General features: G+C 40.3%; 1 protein-coding gene across 3 annotated transcripts in view; it reads left to right on the top strand.

The window, feature by feature from the left end:
- Positions 1–17,771, top strand: part of FAT1 (FAT atypical cadherin 1) — a 121,717-nt gene that overhangs the window by 77,710 nt on the left and 26,236 nt on the right. For all 3 annotated transcript variants that reach the window (XM_061177477.1, XM_061177476.1, XM_061177478.1), the window contains exons 6-10: positions 207–417; positions 2,641–2,780; positions 7,376–7,651; positions 7,777–7,987; positions 13,658–17,725. In XM_061177477.1, coding sequence (XP_061033460.1) covers positions 207–417; positions 2,641–2,780; positions 7,376–7,651; positions 7,777–7,987; positions 13,658–17,725 — 4,906 coding nt within the window. The remainder of the gene's footprint in view (positions 1–206; positions 418–2,640; positions 2,781–7,375; positions 7,652–7,776; positions 7,988–13,657; positions 17,726–17,771) is intronic.

The raw sequence follows: 17,771 nt of genomic DNA, 5'->3' as shown, positions 1-17,771 counted from the left end.
TCCCTTTTTTACTTGTCATTCTGGTTATCTGTGTTGAGTATGGCATAAAAAGGTTGCTCTTTTTATCAGGCATTAAACACATGGAATATACAGCACAGATATCAAATGTTTGAAATTGGTTGTTTCAGACCAAACCAATCAATGCTTCAGTTATGGGATGCAACTTTTCACTTGCTGTTTTTATCCCCTTTGCCCGTATTTTATAGATTAAGGCAGTTGATAATGGTCGCCCCCAAAAGTCATCCACCACTCGACTCCATATTGAATGGATCTCCAAACCCAAACCTTCCCTGGAGCCAATTTCATTTGAAGAATCATTTTTCACCTTTACTGCAATGGAAAGCGACCCAGTTGCTCACATGATTGGAGTGATGTCTGTCGAGCCTCCAGGCATGCCTCTTTGGTTTGACATCATTGGTAAGCTTCATGACAGTTTTCGTCATCCTTGTATAGATCACACTGCGGGAAACCCGCCTCTGGTTTTCTGATTTTGGGGCACATCCCAGAATTTACAATTGGGAGTAAGACCTATAAGTGGAGAATTTGTTTTAAACTGCAGTATTTTGCTTGCAAAATTTTTCACTATATCCAACATATATTAAACTTGTTTAAAATAGATGCTCTGTATGTACCTTATTAATATAAAAATAAGGTTTTTAAAAGTGCACCAAAGAGATACAGAGAAATCTAAATGTTTGGTCCAAAAGCACAGCTGCTTAATTTTTCCTTCTTGATACATAACATATAGCACATAACTATTTTTAGTGAATATGATTTGAATGTTTAAAATAACTATGCCTACATGATTGTCACATGTCAGTATTTTATAGGGAATATGCTTAAAATTTTTAATTTATAAGTTATAAATGATAATGTCAACTATGGCTTTTTAAGTTTGATTTACCTCATTTTCAGTAGGAAGCAGGCTTCACTAGATTAAATCACCCTGTGATAAAAATTATATGCCTAAGCCAATTCTTTTTTTTCTGTCAGTTAATTTAGCAAGACATAGAATGTAATACAACATACTTAAAACAACTTCACGTTAGACTTTGGCGTCTTAGTTTTTTAATTCTTATTTCTTCACAGTATTTTAATTACAAGGATATTTAAAATCAAAAGTACGTGTTTGGGTTATCTTTGGTTGGAATCCAGTATCCCTTTTCCCTCTTCACCCCGGAGCCCTCCTGCCCCAGTTGCTGTCTCAGCGGGTTGAAGCCGCAGGGACCACAGGGCGCAGGGGTTCGGGCTCTACCCCTTGAACTTTCTAGACAGCTGGACTGTTTTTCCTACTTTGGTCTTTGTATGAAATTGTTTATGTTATCAACACCTATGAAACCATTACAGTTTAGTTTTAAATGAACAAAAAGGATTCTTTTCATAGTTAACTGCAGTCAGAATAGTTTGCTTGCTGTCCATTAACTCCTATCGCGTTTCCAGATGAGCGGACTGCGGCTGTGCAGCATCTAACCTCACGTGTAAACTGACTGCCTTTGGAACCACTTTGATTGATTGCTCTCCTTGTTCTGTGCTTGCCTTCCATGCTCGCTTCTTTTTGGCTGTGCCAGGAGACACATTTGCTAGAGAAGTGTTTTACATCTTTCAGATGACTTGTGACCTGAACTGTACAGCAGAAGGTATCTGCTGAGATCACATAATTTGCCTCAGATTATGAGATCTAAAGAAAAGCATCCATTTTTCAAACTTTTTTCTTTCCAGTGACCATCTTTCATTGCTTTTTCTTTTCATAGTGGGCCCATGGTCGCCTGTTCCAATTGCAAACATTCTGACTTTCCATACATCCCTAGATCCTTATTTTTAGATTTAACTGAAGACTGTTTTGTGTGTGTGCTGTTTTGCTTTTTGGTTGGATTTAGTAATAGAACTTCATCATGACGTTTAGACTTTATTTTCATTCCATTCCATTTCATTGATATAAGTATCTCAAGTTCAGTGGCTTTGAAGAGAGTTTATTTGGAATATGATGGGGAATGCATTTGGATAATGTTAGTAGCACAGAAACCTTTGCTTCATTAAATTTTGTGTACGACAGCAATGGGAAAAATTTTCAAATAGTGAAAATTCTCAAATAGTAAGAGTCTGGACTAACCGATGTTAACTACCACAATTTTTTTTTTCAGAGTTAACATTTGTTTTTAATAGTTATTTCATTAGAGCAATATGCTCAAATTGTCACAAATTTTTTTTTTCTTAGTAAATTTTTAAATGACCAACTTTTTGGTTACTAAATGATGTGAAATGTAGCTACTGAGATATGTTAAAGAGGTATTCGGAACCCTTGAAAAAACAAAGTAATTCATTGGTCGTATTAGAAATGTTTTTGTTGTTGTTTTCAGAGTTGCTTTCTTGCTTCCTCTCATTTAGTAGCTTCCTCGGCAGTTATGGCTCAGCTTTTTTTTTTTTTAGTAAGCCAGCATTGTCTTTCCAGTTGGTCCTTCTTTTCTGGTCTTTCAAGATGAAAGCTCTTTGGAATCACTTTGACCAATATATCAGAAATTTTTCTTTCTTTCTTCCTTTTTTTTTTAAACTGCCATTAAAAATTAGAAAGCCACAAAATAAATGACAAGTTTTCATCCCGTGACCTGTTTTTACTTTAATGTTTGTCCTAACTTAAACTAGGTGGCAACTATGATAGTCACTTTGATGTGGACAAGGGCACTGGAACCATCATTATTGCTAAACCTCTTGATGCAGAACAAAAATCAAACTACAACCTGACAGTCGAGGCTACAGATGGAACCACCACTATACTGACTCAGGTAGGCAAATTGCTGATGATACAGTGTTCTGATCTAAGGGTCCACAGGCAATATGAACAATTGATTCTGCCCGCTGAGGTTCTCAAATCAGAAGTTACTATTTTGATACAGTTTATGCACATGTACACAGCAAGGATTTTTATTTAGGGAATGAAATATCACTGCAAATCCTGATTTAGGTTTTGAATGTAATTAACCAGTTTTGAAAACTTTGAAAGAAGACTTTAAAAAAACACGTTATGCCATCAAATCTTTTATTTTTATACTCATTTTGAATTATACTAGTATAAAGTGTATCACTGTCAAGGATGACTTGTCCAAGTCATTTGCATTAAAACTGGTTAAAGTGATTAATTATCTTTTAAAACACTTTTTTGGTTTTTTTTCCCCCTTGACTACCTTAGGCTGTGTAAAATAACTGATAAAACTGTTCTATTCCTTTAAACGTCTTTATTCCTATCTGATGATTAAGACATGGTCCGATTACTGGCATTTCAAATTGAAAGGTCAGAACCCTATAAATTACATTTAAGTTCTGTTCTTTCTTATCAGTTTCTCTTTGATTCACAGTGGGGGCTGTTTGAGAACTTGTTAAATACTTGCTGTGTGCCAGGTATTGTTCTAGAAGCTGAGGAGTAGGAAACAAAATCCTGCCCTCTTGGAGTTTACATTAGAATGATAAAGCTAAAGCTTCGTGTTTAATGTGCTGTGTGTGAAAAGTAAAAGGAAGAAATTAAATGTTAGAGGATAAAATGCTTCTGAATTCCAATTTCCTATCTTTAGATTATACTATTTTAAATCTTAAGACAGATCATCTGCTAAATCATTTAGTTGCATTGAAGAATAAAAATTATAGTCTGTGATGTCTTTTCAATTGATAAATGAATAGATAATTTAAAGTCAGTTGTGAAATGACCTTATTTCTTTGTCCAAATGCTTGTGATTTTTATTGTATTTAAAATTGATAATATGAATCATGCTTTGGGGTCATTTTGAGGTTGTCATGTAAAAGTGCCAGCACAGTATTAAAATTTCAATCTTGTCAGTAACTGTTCTCATTGTAGAAACTAAACTTGAGAGCATGAAAATGAGAAGAAAAGCATCAAGAATTGTAATAAATTTAACAGGGTAATTCTGAAAGGTTAAAGAGTGTAACTGTATGTAGATCAGTTCAAGTAATTGACTAACCAGAAGTCTAGCAAAGGGAACTTAATAACCAGTAGAAATGACCCTCTGTGCCAAGCCTTCTCATTACTAAAGATGATATATCTACCTGTAGCATTTATCACTTACTACATAACTCCCAGTAATTGTAGTTTTCATTAGTATAGTTAAGAGCTTAGTATGAAATACGGTGACTAAAATTCCCATAAAACCCAGTAAATATATTGTTCTCTCAGGGACACAGAATTTCTTCAATTTCAATGCTTCGGGTATACTTCTATAACTTATTTTGAGTCATGTTCAGAGGGTCTTGATAATATCCTAGTGAACTGCTGGCAAGGAGAGGTAGAGTATCAGAGAGCGGTCCAGAGCCCAGGCTGACCTGTCCAGGTGTGGGTCATTAGGGAACAATCAGTAATTAGGTTTTGATTCCCAGTCTGGGGCTGAGAACAGGGAATTAGGAATCTGAGTGGGAGGAGAGCAGCAAATGCCAGCTGAAGAGGGACACAGAGATCAGAACCCAGCTGACAAGGCACTGTAACGCAGCAGGTAGATTCCTGTTTGTAGGTGAAACTCAGGAACCAACAGGACAAGTGTTGCCGCATCAAGGTCAGTAGCAGCAGGTGTCAGATCTGACGTTTGGAGAGGGTTTTCCGTTAAGCCAGGGTGCATCCTCGCAGAGGTGAGTAGTGGAGGGTCGTGATGTAACTGCCAGTGCTCTGTTGAAGCAGCTCCTTTCCTTGCTTTCCTGTCCTGCTGTTTCTGCTGAGGGTGTTGACCAGTATTAAATCACATCACTTTGCTTTATCTGCTATCTCAAGGTAACTTACCAAATCCAGTTCACATTTTTTCCCTTTCTTTGAAACAGCTTTGCTTTCCTGTTTTCTTTCAGTTTCTCTGGAACATCAGCATTGCGTACTCTGGAGCAGGCCATTTGGTTTGAATCGGGGCTCTGCCTCTTACTCCTGTGCATGGGCAGGTGGCTGTGACCCTCTGTGCTTCCATTTCTCCTCTGGAAAATGGGCACAGCGACTTTGCCCTCATAGGACAAAGTGAGACGACACTCGGGTGCCGGCCCCTCAAGCCCTCAGGCCTGTCCCCAGTGAGCGCTCCCTGCGTGTTCCCTGTTGCACATGAGCACTGGTTTGGGCTCCTGTCCCACTGCTTGGCACTGAGTCGCCTTCCTGTCTCCATTCTCTGTCTCTGTGATTCATCCTGCACTGCCTGCCACCAGCATGGTCTGCCTGACTGGGAGGAGGACGGAGGGTGATTTGCTCCCATCAAACGGTTCAGAGCACACAGGCCACACAGTTCTCAGCCTCTGCTCGGGAGCCAGGCTCTGCTCTCGGACCCCACCTTCTCCCTGTTCCTTTTCTTTCTCACCCCTGGTTCAGGGTCCTCCTCTGAGGTGTCTAAGAGACAGGATGTTCCATTCCACCCTCGCCTTCACATCTTTGACTGAGCTTTTCCTCCTACCCCAGTATACGTTCATCTGCCAACCTAAAATCTGTGCAAGCGGAGCTTGTCTCCTCCTCGAAAGCTTCCTGAATGGCCTGCACCATCTCTGGACTCCTGAAAACTTCCTTGATAACATAGGAAACCTGTATGTGCAAGTCATTGCCCAGTGAGGTTGAAAGCTTCAGGGGGCAGGGGTGCTCCATATTTCCTTTACACCCTCCGTAAATGCAGTAAGTGCCGAGCATGGACGTGCCCGGGAAATACGTGTCAGTTGAACTGCTTTATCAAAGAGGGTTGTTCTTACTTCAGCTGTTCATATTTAGGTGGGATCAATTGATCTTGGAGCAGGATTAAACTGTGTTTGCCCAACACTCCTTCAATGAGAAAATAAATTTTAAATGTGTAGTGGAGGGACTTCCCTGGTGGCACAGTGGTTGGGAGTCTGCCTGCCAACGCAGGGGACACGTGTTCGAGCCCTGGTCTGGGAAGATCCCACATGCTGCGGAGCAACTGAGCCCGTGCGCCACAACTGCTGAGCCCACGTGCCACAACTGCTGAAGCCTGCACACCTAGAGCCCGTGCTCCACAGCAGGGGAGGCCGTTGCAATGAGAAGCCCGCACACCACAACGGAGACCCAGCGCAGACAAAAATTAAAAAAAAAAAAAAAATTGTGTAGTGGAAATGAATATGTAGTGATTTAATTTATAGAAATTATCTTCATAGCCTTTGCTTCTGGATCATCATTGACCTTTCAAAGTGAGGCATCTGTAGTTTTAAATGTTTACATAACTTTCACATAAACCCTTTCTGTGGTTTGGTGGATGCATTTAGTGTTCGTATAGTTTAATGTTACAGATCCACCGCTGAGGTCTCAGTGTTCTAGGAGAACGGTGGATGCATTTAGTGTTCATATAGTTTAATGTTACAGATCCACCACTGAGGTCTCAGTGTTCTAGGAGAACGGTGGTATTGTCTTCATGGAAAGGCCTCTAGTCCGCGTTCTTGCCCCCGTGTGGTTAACACCCCGCCCTCTCCCATGCGGTACTAGGATTTTGGCCTCTTGTGCCATTCGGACTAGTGAGGTTTGTTCCATATGAGCTAGTGAAGCTCATGTTTCTTGTTTATGACTGTGACCATCTTTTACAATCGTAGTGATTTCCGCTATGCCTTATCCACATGTGTCTTTTCAATCTGAAAATTAATCTTCTTACTGTCAAGGTAAATTTTTTTTTTTAATTTAGCTTGGGACTGAGTTTTTAAACATCTGCTTTTTTTTTCCTTTAAGGTTTTTATTTAATATTTATTTTATGACCTACTTAAGAGAATTCTCTCTCTCCAGTGTATTTAAATTGCTTTTAAGAAATAAATGTATTTACTATCTGTGTGTAGTTTTGTGATCACAAAAATATAAGGATTTTAAAGCACATTTCTAATTTTCCTTTTTATTCATAATATTGGTAGGGATTTGGAATCTCAAAGATTAGAACAAGAACTTCAGATACTGTGACCATTAAGTAGCACACTCACCTCAGTAGCTTGGTAGTTACAGGTGCAAATCTGATATAGGAAATCAGTCTTCTGTGAATCCTGGTAAAGTAAATTCTTTATCTTTACATGAGCAATCTAGAAATTTCTGTGGAGACCTAAGAGAAAGTAAGCCTGCATTTCAGAAAGAAATGTGTGTTACATTTGTGTGTGTGTTACATTTTTCTCTCAAAAAGTCTCAAGAATTTAGAAACGTTTTTATTATCTTACTCATATTTATATAGGTAATATGGCAATGAAAAATTTGAAAGATGTTTTTTATTCTGGATTTTGGTTGCTTTTATTTCTCATGTTTGAATTTCATTTTGCTCAAAAATTAGGGTTTTTTTTTTTTCAGTGTGCATTTGATTTTTTTCCCTGATTCTTTAAATACTAAAACATCATAATTAGGAATATTATTGTTATGTGAGTCATTTTGTCATCACAGGTATTCATCAAAGTAATAGACACAAATGACCATCGTCCTCAGTTTTCTACATCAAAATATGAAGTTGTTATTCCTGAAGACACAGTGCCAGAAACAGAAATTTTGCAAATCAGTGCTGTGGATAAGGATGAAAAAAACAAACTAATCTACACTCTGCAGAGCAGTATCGATCCATTGAGTCTCAAGAAATTTCGCCTTGATCCTGCAACTGGCTCTCTCTATATGGCAGAAAAACTTGATCATGAAGCCATTCAGCAGCACGTTCTCACAGTCATGGTAGGGCTTTCTGCTCCTTCTTCTGCCACTCTTTGGTTCCTGCAGGGTTCCATGTTTTTGAGAGTGATCTTTAATCAATTTTAAGGAAAGCTTTAACAGGATCAATAATACGCTGTTTCTTTTAGGTACGAGATCAAGATGTCCCTGTAAAGCGCAACTTTGCAAGGATTGTTGTTAATGTCAGCGACACCAATGACCACGCCCCCTGGTTCACGAGCTCCTCCTACAAAGGGCGGGTTTATGAATCAGCAGCTGTCGGCTCAGTTGTGTTGCAGGTTACAGCTCTGGACAAGGACAAAGGGAAAAATGCTGAAGTGCTGTACTCTATCGAATCAGGTATTTTTGGAGCACTGCATAGGTTTATAACTTTGCACTTATTAGAAAGTATGTTTTTTCTTTTCTAAAATTAGTTCTAGATGTTGAAACATTTCTGTGTATCAAAACTGCTTAAATTGATAGCTACCATTTTACATGTTAGGAGAAAGAAAAAAAAATTTAACTTTTAACTCATTGGAAAGCAAAGCTAGAGAGTCCTAACTACGTTTGGGTAATGTTCTTGGAGATTCATAATATTAGCATAATTCAAGGCTCTGAGAAGTCCTGCAGTAAAGAAAACTTTATTTGACCAATTCAGGATTTCCAGAATGGTTTTAACCACACAATCGTTTTCCTCCATAAACTATGAAGTACTCTTAGGATAAGGCTGGCCTAGTGATTTAACATTTTTCTTTTAGTCAGAGCATATCTTCTCTTGGGCAGAGCAGGAAACTCCATGACAGAGTGCCAACTCATCCAGTTCTAATTGGGTCACGTCTCATAAAGGGTGTCCATGCCTCTCCTTCCCCTTCCAGGCTTTGCTTTTCTGCCACTTTCACCCCCATGCATCTTTCACAGTTGCATTTTGTTCATGGAATTGGGTTGGTGCAGTAGGTCTCAGGGTTGGGACGAGGGCTTGAAGAAATGTTGAAAAGGCTGAGGGGCTTGCTGGAGTTGGGCAGGAGACAGCAAAGCAGGGAGACGAGCTGGAACTGTGGGCCTGGACAGTTCTGGGTGTGATAGGGCAAGAGGTCCAGAGCCTTGCTGGTGATTCCAAGAAGGAGGATCACCAGGAAACGGTGGTGGCAAAGTGAAATGTTGTTCTGTGTTCTGTTTGATGCTGCTATTCACTCATTCATTTCTTTATTCCATGGACTCTCATTTTATATGCCAGGTGCCCTGCTAGGAGCGTTTGTACTTGTGCTTGATAGGTAGGGGTTACCATCGGTCCACGAATGTATGTTCTTGCAAAAGAATGCTGCCCCTGATTGAAACAGTGATCTGCTGTAGAGCATTTGATTTATTCAGTCAGAAATCATCTAGCTTTGAGACTTGCCCGACTCGTGCCAAATACTATGAGTAAGTGATTAAATATCGAGAAGGCAGCTTCCATTTTTCCATCTTTCTCAGTGCCATTGTTAGTACAAAGGTTATACTCTTTCATTCTTTCTCTATAATGGTTTTAGAAGATTGAGATCATCCACTTAACTTTTTTTTGTAAGTCCATACCTCTGCATATTTAGAAATTATGTATCTTTTCTAGGCATTAGAATTGATAGAGGTACAATTAACTGAAGATCATATAATCCAAAGCTGAGCAAATGGAGAGTACTTTTTTTGCTTTATCAATGTGTTTTATGTGGTTAAACTATTTTCATCTTAATATATTTGAAGTTTCATTTATTTCCCTGAAAATAACCAAGCTTAAGCCATCCCTCACAAATAAGACCTTATATACTGCCCGAGGTTGCAGTGTTAAAATGTATTATAGTGTACTTAGTGCCTTGAATAAAAATGATTTTTCCACTGGTTCAGAAATTTAACCATTAAAAAAGCGCATTCCATTTGTGCATGCCTGAGCACTTCAATAAAATAGTTTCCCCCCGAGACAAACTTACTGGGTTTGTGTAGGAGAAAATGTTAAACTTTCCCTTAGCTTTCACATAGTTTTCAGCAATTGGGCGTTTAAAATATGATTGTTGGTGCCTGACTGAAGGCATGCACATTCTTTAAATGCTTGTAATGACTGATGGGGTTAGTAATTCGGTATTCCAAGAATGGAACTGTATCTCCACTCAAAGAATAGATAATACCAAGGGCCTATTCTGATATAAACTTTGGACTTCAAAGAAGATAATTGGATAGATTTGGTAATGTAAAAATCATGCTATACAAGTTACTTTATAGGAAACAACTACCATTAAAATGCAGTAGAATTGTGTGTGTGTAAATCTGTTGAATAGTAGTAGGAACTATAAAATGGTCACACAGCCTTCATTCAACAGTGTATTCATATTCACCTGCTTCTGACTTGTGTCAGATTGCATTTACTAAAGTTCAAAAGAGTAGTTACAAATTCAGGCTATAACACTGCATGTTTAATTAGCAGCAATTTATTGAGCAAAAGGTTTGGTCTGCTTAGGAGTCTTTAGGGAAAAAAGGAAGTAATTAAAGAATATTTTCAGTAATAATTGAGTTAGGTGTTTAGAGACACATCGGTGCCATACTCTGGGCTATAGTGTTTATTTTTTTAAAGTAGATGATTGTTAATTCAAAACTGTTATAACCTCTGGAAATAGAAGACACTCAGTAAATATACTTATTGATTAGAATTGATTTTCTTCCCCAAACTTAGGTAAAATGTAATTGCAGTTGAAGCTTTACAGAGGTTGCCATTCTGTGGGGCAGTCAGCATCCACGGCATGTCCACCGTGGGAAGAGGCAGGTCCTGTGCACAGCTTTCTGACGTGCCCTTTGGGGTGTACATGTGGAATACAGTCATAGCTGACGAGCACACATTTGCATGTTTGTCCAGATAACTGCCTTGTTCATATGGAAAGAACAATTTAAAACTTTTTAGAAATAACCAGTATCTCCCCTACAGTGAATGACTAAGGCTCCAACCTAGTACAGACTTCTGTCACTGCCCTATTAGTTTGTTCACAAATGCCATATGTATATTTCAATATTTGGTGAATGTGGCTATTACTAGATCAGACAAGGACACATTCAAGCCACTCAGCAGCCCTCAGTGTTGCCACATAAATATGATGTTGCTTTCCCATCTGCAAATCTGATGGTTTCTGCCATAGCATATGTATTGATACAGGTAGGATCCATATACTGATTAACTAGCTGTGTTCCTGTTTAACCTTCTCGTTATCGTTGACAAGCTCAGAGCTGTCTTTACCAAAGTTGAGGTACTGCAAGTAATAAAGAATGTTTTGAATGTCACATTGCTAATAAAAATTTTTTATCAGATTTCCAATTAGTCATGACACGTTCCTTTTGCTAATACTTTTAAATGAAGTGCCGCATCTAACAAATGGTTGTTGGTAGTGATTGAAGTATAGCATAAATGGAGGAAAACAAAACCAAGTAGAAATACAAATATATAAGTACTTTAATGAATGTATTAATTTTTTTCAAGCTGCTGATCAACCTGTTTGGTATTTAATTTGTTTTCTTTCCGTACATGTGTAAAAGTTGTTTCATTCAGCAAATATTTGCTGAGTGTCTCCTATGTGTCAGGCATTTTTCTAGGCAGAGATGATAAAATAATGAATCAAACAAGCCATGCTTAAGTGGAGCTTACATCCTAGTGGGAGAACAGATAAGAACAAAGTGACAATATGTGCTGTAAAGAAAACACTAGGTAATGGGACAGAAACAGCCATGCTGAATGGGGAGGTCAAGGAAGGCCTCACCACCACATTCTCTAAGAAGGAGGCATTTGGGCAAAACCTGAATGAATGAACGCGTGCATGGAGAGGCAGTGGGAATAGCTGGCGGAAGACTGTTCCAGGAGGGGACCCACCAGACCCGGTGGTTCCGAGATGAGGATGTGCTCACGTGATTGAGGGGCCTGCTCATTGCAGATAAGATCCATTTATTCCTCCATGTGAGGCCTTGTGTGTTTGAAGCTTTAAGATTTCACTGTGCAAAGTAAAAGAGAAATGCATGTAGATGGCTGAATATAAAATATGGTAGGTCAGCTGCTTTATTAGTACAGACATAGGATAGTAAAGAGTGGGGATGAAGACAGTTGTCCAGAGGTTTTCACAGCCCCCCAAGCAGTCAACCAGTCACAGCTTTGGAAGTGGGGATGATGCAAAGGTAGCTGAGAAAAGGACCTTGGAATCCCGATAACCAACTAAAACACAGTGGGGGAGAACTGGGGTCACTGGTGCTCGTAAGTACAGACAGGCTGGAAATTAGTGTCTGCGAGGCCTGGCAGAGGCACCGTGACCCTGTTCGTGGGCCAGGGTTCGGCTCAGAGCTTCGTGGCCTGGAGACATTCTGGACCTCTGTCCTGTTGCAGGTTGAGGCACGGCCTTGGGGCCTGGACGCAGAGCCAGGCAGACTTAATGAAAACCAGACTGGGCCTGGCCTCAGAAAGAAGTAGCATGGATTTTTGGAAAATGTATTAAAGGAAGGAAATGAAAGCTGGAGAGGAAGTGTTTACTAGTAATGATGTGGAGAAAGGAATGCTCGGTTAAGCCCCTGGTTTGCAAGTCGCAGCAAGTAATTCTGGTCTGTGAAGGGCCGTGCTCCATTGCAGACCTCGAGGAACACAGAATTTGAGAAGGCAGTTAAGTGGCAAGTGGACTTTGTTTTGGGTAAGGTGTAATAGTTCAATTTTTTCAAGATTTAAAGAAAAGTATATTTTATAAAAGGGATTCTTTTTAATCACTGAATACATCATTTTTATTACTAAGACAGAAACAAGTTATACCTTTTTCCACTGTAAATTCACTCTGATGAAAGAAAGAATTCTCTTTTAACTCCTAACAAATGCTACATTTTCAAGACTAAAGGAATTATCAGTAGGCATTCTTTCTTCTCGTTCGAAGTTATTTTTCCCTAAAATATGTCGAGTAAGCTTTTAAAGACTCAGGCATGGGGAGCTTCATGATCTTCTGCCTCAGCAAGTTCTGGGGCAGCTCCTCAGACTAGATCAATTCAGTTCTATGACTAGAATAAATGATTCTGGACTCTGTTTATAAAACAGAAAGGGGATGAAGGGTTCGTGGTTGGATCAAATCTGAGGACCCTCACACTGCCTTGATCTACCCAGAAAGAGAGTAAACTGCGGAACTGTAGTAAACTCCTGGTTTCCTCAGGAAGAGCTCAAGTGGCACAAAACTATGGAATATTGTGCAGTTGCATTTGCAGCTAAATACATGTACATAACGTAGCTGGAAAAGGTCTAAAGAAAAGCAAGTAAAACGATCTGAAGAGTTTTCAGCCTCAGCAATATTGACATTTTGCACCAGAAAGTTCTTTGCTGTGGGGCTGTCCTGTGCCCTGTAGTATGTTTAGCAGCATCCCTGGCCTCTACTCACTAGAGGTCAGGAGCACCCTCTCCCCACAAGTAGTGGTCACCAAAAAGGGGTCCAGACATGGTTGAATGTCCCTCTGGGTGAAAGCACCTCCAGTTGAGAACCACTCACCTAGAAATTAAATTGACCTGAAAAAATTCAGGGGATATTACTGAAATCTTGAAAGCCTATAAAGTGGGGCAGAGTACACACAGGTTTATTCATCAATTCCCCGAATGCTTAAAATAAGGGCCAACTCTATTTAAGTTTGTTAAATTTAATTGAAGTCTTCCCTTTCATAGTGGGTAAGATTCTTGAGAGTTTGCAAGTGATAAATAAATATATTCCAAAGGGGTTTTGAGGGACTCTTGGAGATGATTAACTAAACTCCTTTATGGAAGGATAACCAGATCCTTCCACAACACATTCCTGATTCAACCAGAGAGAGTGACTTTTGGCTTTAGGTACAGAGTGATATTGCTTCTGTTTCTTTTCGTAATTTATAGACAAAACTCAGAAAAGTTTGCCCTTAGAGTAGATAAAAATGAAACAAATTGAAAAAATGAGACAAATTGAATAAAACAAGTTCCATTCGAATGTTGATAGGTCCTTGTATTTTTCTCTAACATGCTTTTTTCTCTCCTCCCAGGAAACATTGGAAATTCTTTTACAATTGATCCCATCTTGGGCTCTATAAAAACTGCCAAAGAATTAGATCGAAGTAACCAAGTGGAATATGACTTAGTGGTAAAAGCTATAGATAAAGGCAACCCGCCAATGAGTGAAATCACTTCTGTGTGTATCTTTGTCACCATTGCTGACAACGCCTCTCCCAAGTTTACATCAAAAGAGTATTCTGTTGAAATTAGTGAAACTATCAGCATTGGGAGTTTCGTCGGAGTGGTTACAGCCCATAGTCAGTCATCAGTGGTATATGAAATAAAAGATGGAAATATAGCTAATGCCTTTGATATTAATCCACATTCTGGAAGTATCATCACTCAGAAAGCTTTGGATTTTGAAACTTTGCCCATTTATACATTGACAATACAAGGAACTAACATGGCTGGTTTGTCTACAAATACAACCGTTCTAGTGCATCTGCAGGATGAAAATGACAACTTGCCAGTTTTTACGCAGGCAGAATATACGGGGCTCATTAGCGAATCAGCTTCAATTCACAGTGTGGTCCTAACAGACAGGAATGTCCCATTAGTTATTCGAGCCACTGATGCTGATAAAGAATCAAATGCTTTGCTTGTTTATCACATTGTTGAACCAGCTATACACAAATATTTTACTGTTGATTCCAGCACTGGTGCTATTCATACAGTACTAAGTTTGGACTATGAACAAACAAGTACTTTTCACTTCACTGTACAAGTTCATGACATGGGAACACCGTGTTTATTTGCTGAATATGCAGCCAACGTGACTATCCATGTTATTGACATTAATGACTGCCCTCCTGTGTTCTCCACATCATTGTATGAAGCATCTCTTTTGTTGCCAACATACAGAGGAGTCAAGGTCATCACAGTAAATGCTACAGATGCTGATTCAAGCGCATTCTCACAGTTAATGTACTCCATCACCGAAGGCAACATCGGGGAGAAGTTTTTAATGGACCACAAGACTGGTACTATAACTGTACAAAACACAACTCAGTTGAGGAGCCGCTATGAGTTAACTATCAGAGCTTCTGATGGCAGATTTGCAAGCTTAACCTCTGTGAAAATTAACGTGAAAGAAAGCAAAGAAAGTCAGCTGAAGTTTACCCAAGATTTCTACTCTGCAGTAGTGAAAGAGAATTCTACTGAAGCCAGAAGATTAGCTGTCATAACTGCTATCGGGAATCCAATCAACGAGCCCCTGTTTTATCACATCCTCAACCCAGATCGCAGATTCAAAATCAGCCGCACATCCGGAGTTCTGTCGACCACTGGCATACCGTTTGATCGTGAACAGCAGGAGACCTTTGATGTGGTAGTGGAAGTGACACAAGAACGCAAGCCTTCAGCAGTGGCCCATGTCATTGTAAAGGTCATTGTCGAAGACCAGAACGATAACGCACCGGTGTTTGTCAACCTGCCTTACTACGCCGTTGTTAAAGTGGATACCGCCGTGGGCCATGTTATTCGCTACGTGACAGCCATCGACAGAGACGGCGGCAGGAACGGGGAAGTGCACTACTACCTCAAGGAACACCACGAACACTTCCAAGTTGGAGCCTCAGGGGAAATTTCACTGAAAAAACAATTTGAACCTGACACCTTAAATAAAGAATATCTCGTCACAGTGGTTGCAAAAGATGGAGGAAACCCAGCTTTTTCGGCTGAAGTCATAGTTCCCATCACCGTTATGAACAAAGCCATGCCTGTGTTTGAAAAGCCTTTCTACAGCGCCGAGATTCCAGAGAACGTCCAGATGCACAGCCCCGTTGTCCACGTACAAGCCAACAGTCCAGAGGGCTTGAAAGTGTTCTATAGCATCACAGACGGCGATCCTTTCAGCCAGTTTACTATTAACTTCAACACCGGAGTTATCAATGTCATAGCGCCTCTGGACTTTGAGTCCCACCCAGCATATAAACTGAGCATCCGAGCGACTGACTCCTTGACCGGTGCTCACGCCGAGGTCTTTGTGGACGTAATCGTGGAAGACATCAATGACAACCCTCCCGTGTTTGCCCAGCAGTCCTATGCCACCACCCTGTCCGAGGCGTCTGTAATTGGAACATCCGTGGTTCAAGTCAGAGCAACAGATTCTGACTCAGAACCAAACAGAGGGATTTCATACCATATGTTTGGGAATCATAGCAAGGGTCATGATCATTTTCACATAGACAGCAGCACTGGCCTCATTTCACTGGTCAGGACTTTGGATTATGAGCAGTTCCAGCAGCACAAGATTTTTGTAAGGGCTGTTGATGGCGGCATGCCTCCTCTGAGCAGCGATGTGCTTGTCACAGTGGATGTCACCGACCTCAATGATCACCCACCACTATTTGACCAACAGATTTATGAAGCCAGAATTAGTGAGCACGCTGCCCATGGGCATTTTGTGACCTGTGTAAAAGCCTATGATGCGGACAGTTCAGACATAGACAAGTTGGAATATTCCATTCTGTCTGGCAATGATCATAAGAATTTCGTCATTGACAGCAGGACGGGGATCATCACGCTCTCAAACCTGCGCCGGCATGCCCTGAAGCCATCGTACACCCTTCAGGTTTCTGTGTCTGACGGAGTTTTTAGGAGTTCAGCTCAGGTTCATGTGAGTGTGATTGGAGGCAATTTGCACAGTCCCATTTTTCTTCAGAACGAATATGAAGTGGAGCTCGCTGAAAATGCTCCCTTGCACACCCTGGTGACCGAGGTTAAAGCAACTGATGGGGATTCGGGTATTTACGGTCACGTCACCTACCATATTGTAAATGACTTTGCCAAAGACAGGTTTTACACAAATGAGAGAGGACAGATCTTTACTTTAGAAAAGCTTGATCGAGAAACCCCAGCGGAAAAAGTAATCCCAGTTCGTTTCATGGCCAAGGACACTGGCGGAAAAGTTGCTTTCTGCACCATTAACGTCATCCTTACAGATGACAATGATAATGCACCACAATTTCGAGCAACCAAGTTTGAGGTGAATATTGGATCCAGTGCTCCCAAAGGGACATCAGTCATCAAAGTCCTTGCCAGTGACGCTGATGAGGGATCCAATGCCGACGTCACCTATGCCATTGAAGCAGATTCTGAAAGCGTTAAAGAGAATTTGGAAATTAACAGACTGTCTGGCATAATAACTACAAAAGAAAGCTTAATTGGCTTAGAAAATGAAGTCTTCACTTTCTTTGTCAGAGCAGTGGATAATGGGTCTCCACCCAAAGAATCTGTTGTTCCCGTCTATGTTAAAGTACTTCCACCAGAAATGCGGCTTCCAAGATTTTCAGAACCATTTTACACCTATACGGTTTCAGAAGACGTGCCTATTGGAACAGAAATAGATCTCATTCGAGCAGAGCATAGCGAGACTGTCCTTTACAGCCTAGTCAAAGGGAATACTCCTGAGAGCAATAGAGATGAGTTCTTTGTGATCGACAGACAGAGTGGGAGACTGAAACTGGAGAAGGGTCTGGACCATGAGACAACTAAGTGGTACCAGTTTTCCGTACTTGCCAGGTGCACTCATGATGACTATGAGGTGGTGGCTTCTGTAGATGTTAGTATCCAAGTGAAAGATGCAAATGATAACAGCCCTGTCTTGGAGTCTAGTCCATATGAGGCATTTACTGTTGAAAACCTGCCAGGGGGAAGCAGAGTCATCCAGATCAGGGCATCTGATCTAGATTCAGGAACCAATGGCCAAGTTATGTATAGTCTAGATCAGTCACAAAGTGTGGAAGTCATCGAATCTTTCACCATTAACATGGAAACAGGATGGATTACAACCCTAAAGGAACTTGACCACGAAAAGAGAGACAGTTATCAGATTAAGGTGGTTGCATCAGATCATGGTGAAAAGGTTCAGCTCTCCTCCACAGCCATTGTGGATGTTACTGTCACTGATGTCAACGATAGTCCCCCACGGTTCACAGCAGAGATTTATAAAGGGACTGTGAGTGAAGATGATCCACCAGGGGGCGTAATTGCCATCCTAAGTACCACGGATGCTGATTCTGAAGAGATCAACAGACAAGTTACATATTACATAACAGGTAACATGTTTAAAGTGAATGGTTTAATTTAAAATTAAGTTGTATT

This window comes from Eubalaena glacialis, chromosome 20 (genome assembly GCF_028564815.1).
Source record: "Eubalaena glacialis isolate mEubGla1 chromosome 20, mEubGla1.1.hap2.+ XY, whole genome shotgun sequence".
In the NCBI taxonomy this organism is placed as follows: domain Eukaryota; kingdom Metazoa; phylum Chordata; class Mammalia; order Artiodactyla; family Balaenidae; genus Eubalaena; species Eubalaena glacialis.
Note: the sequence above shows the minus strand (reverse complement) of the source record. Positions and strands in the feature narration are given on the sequence as shown.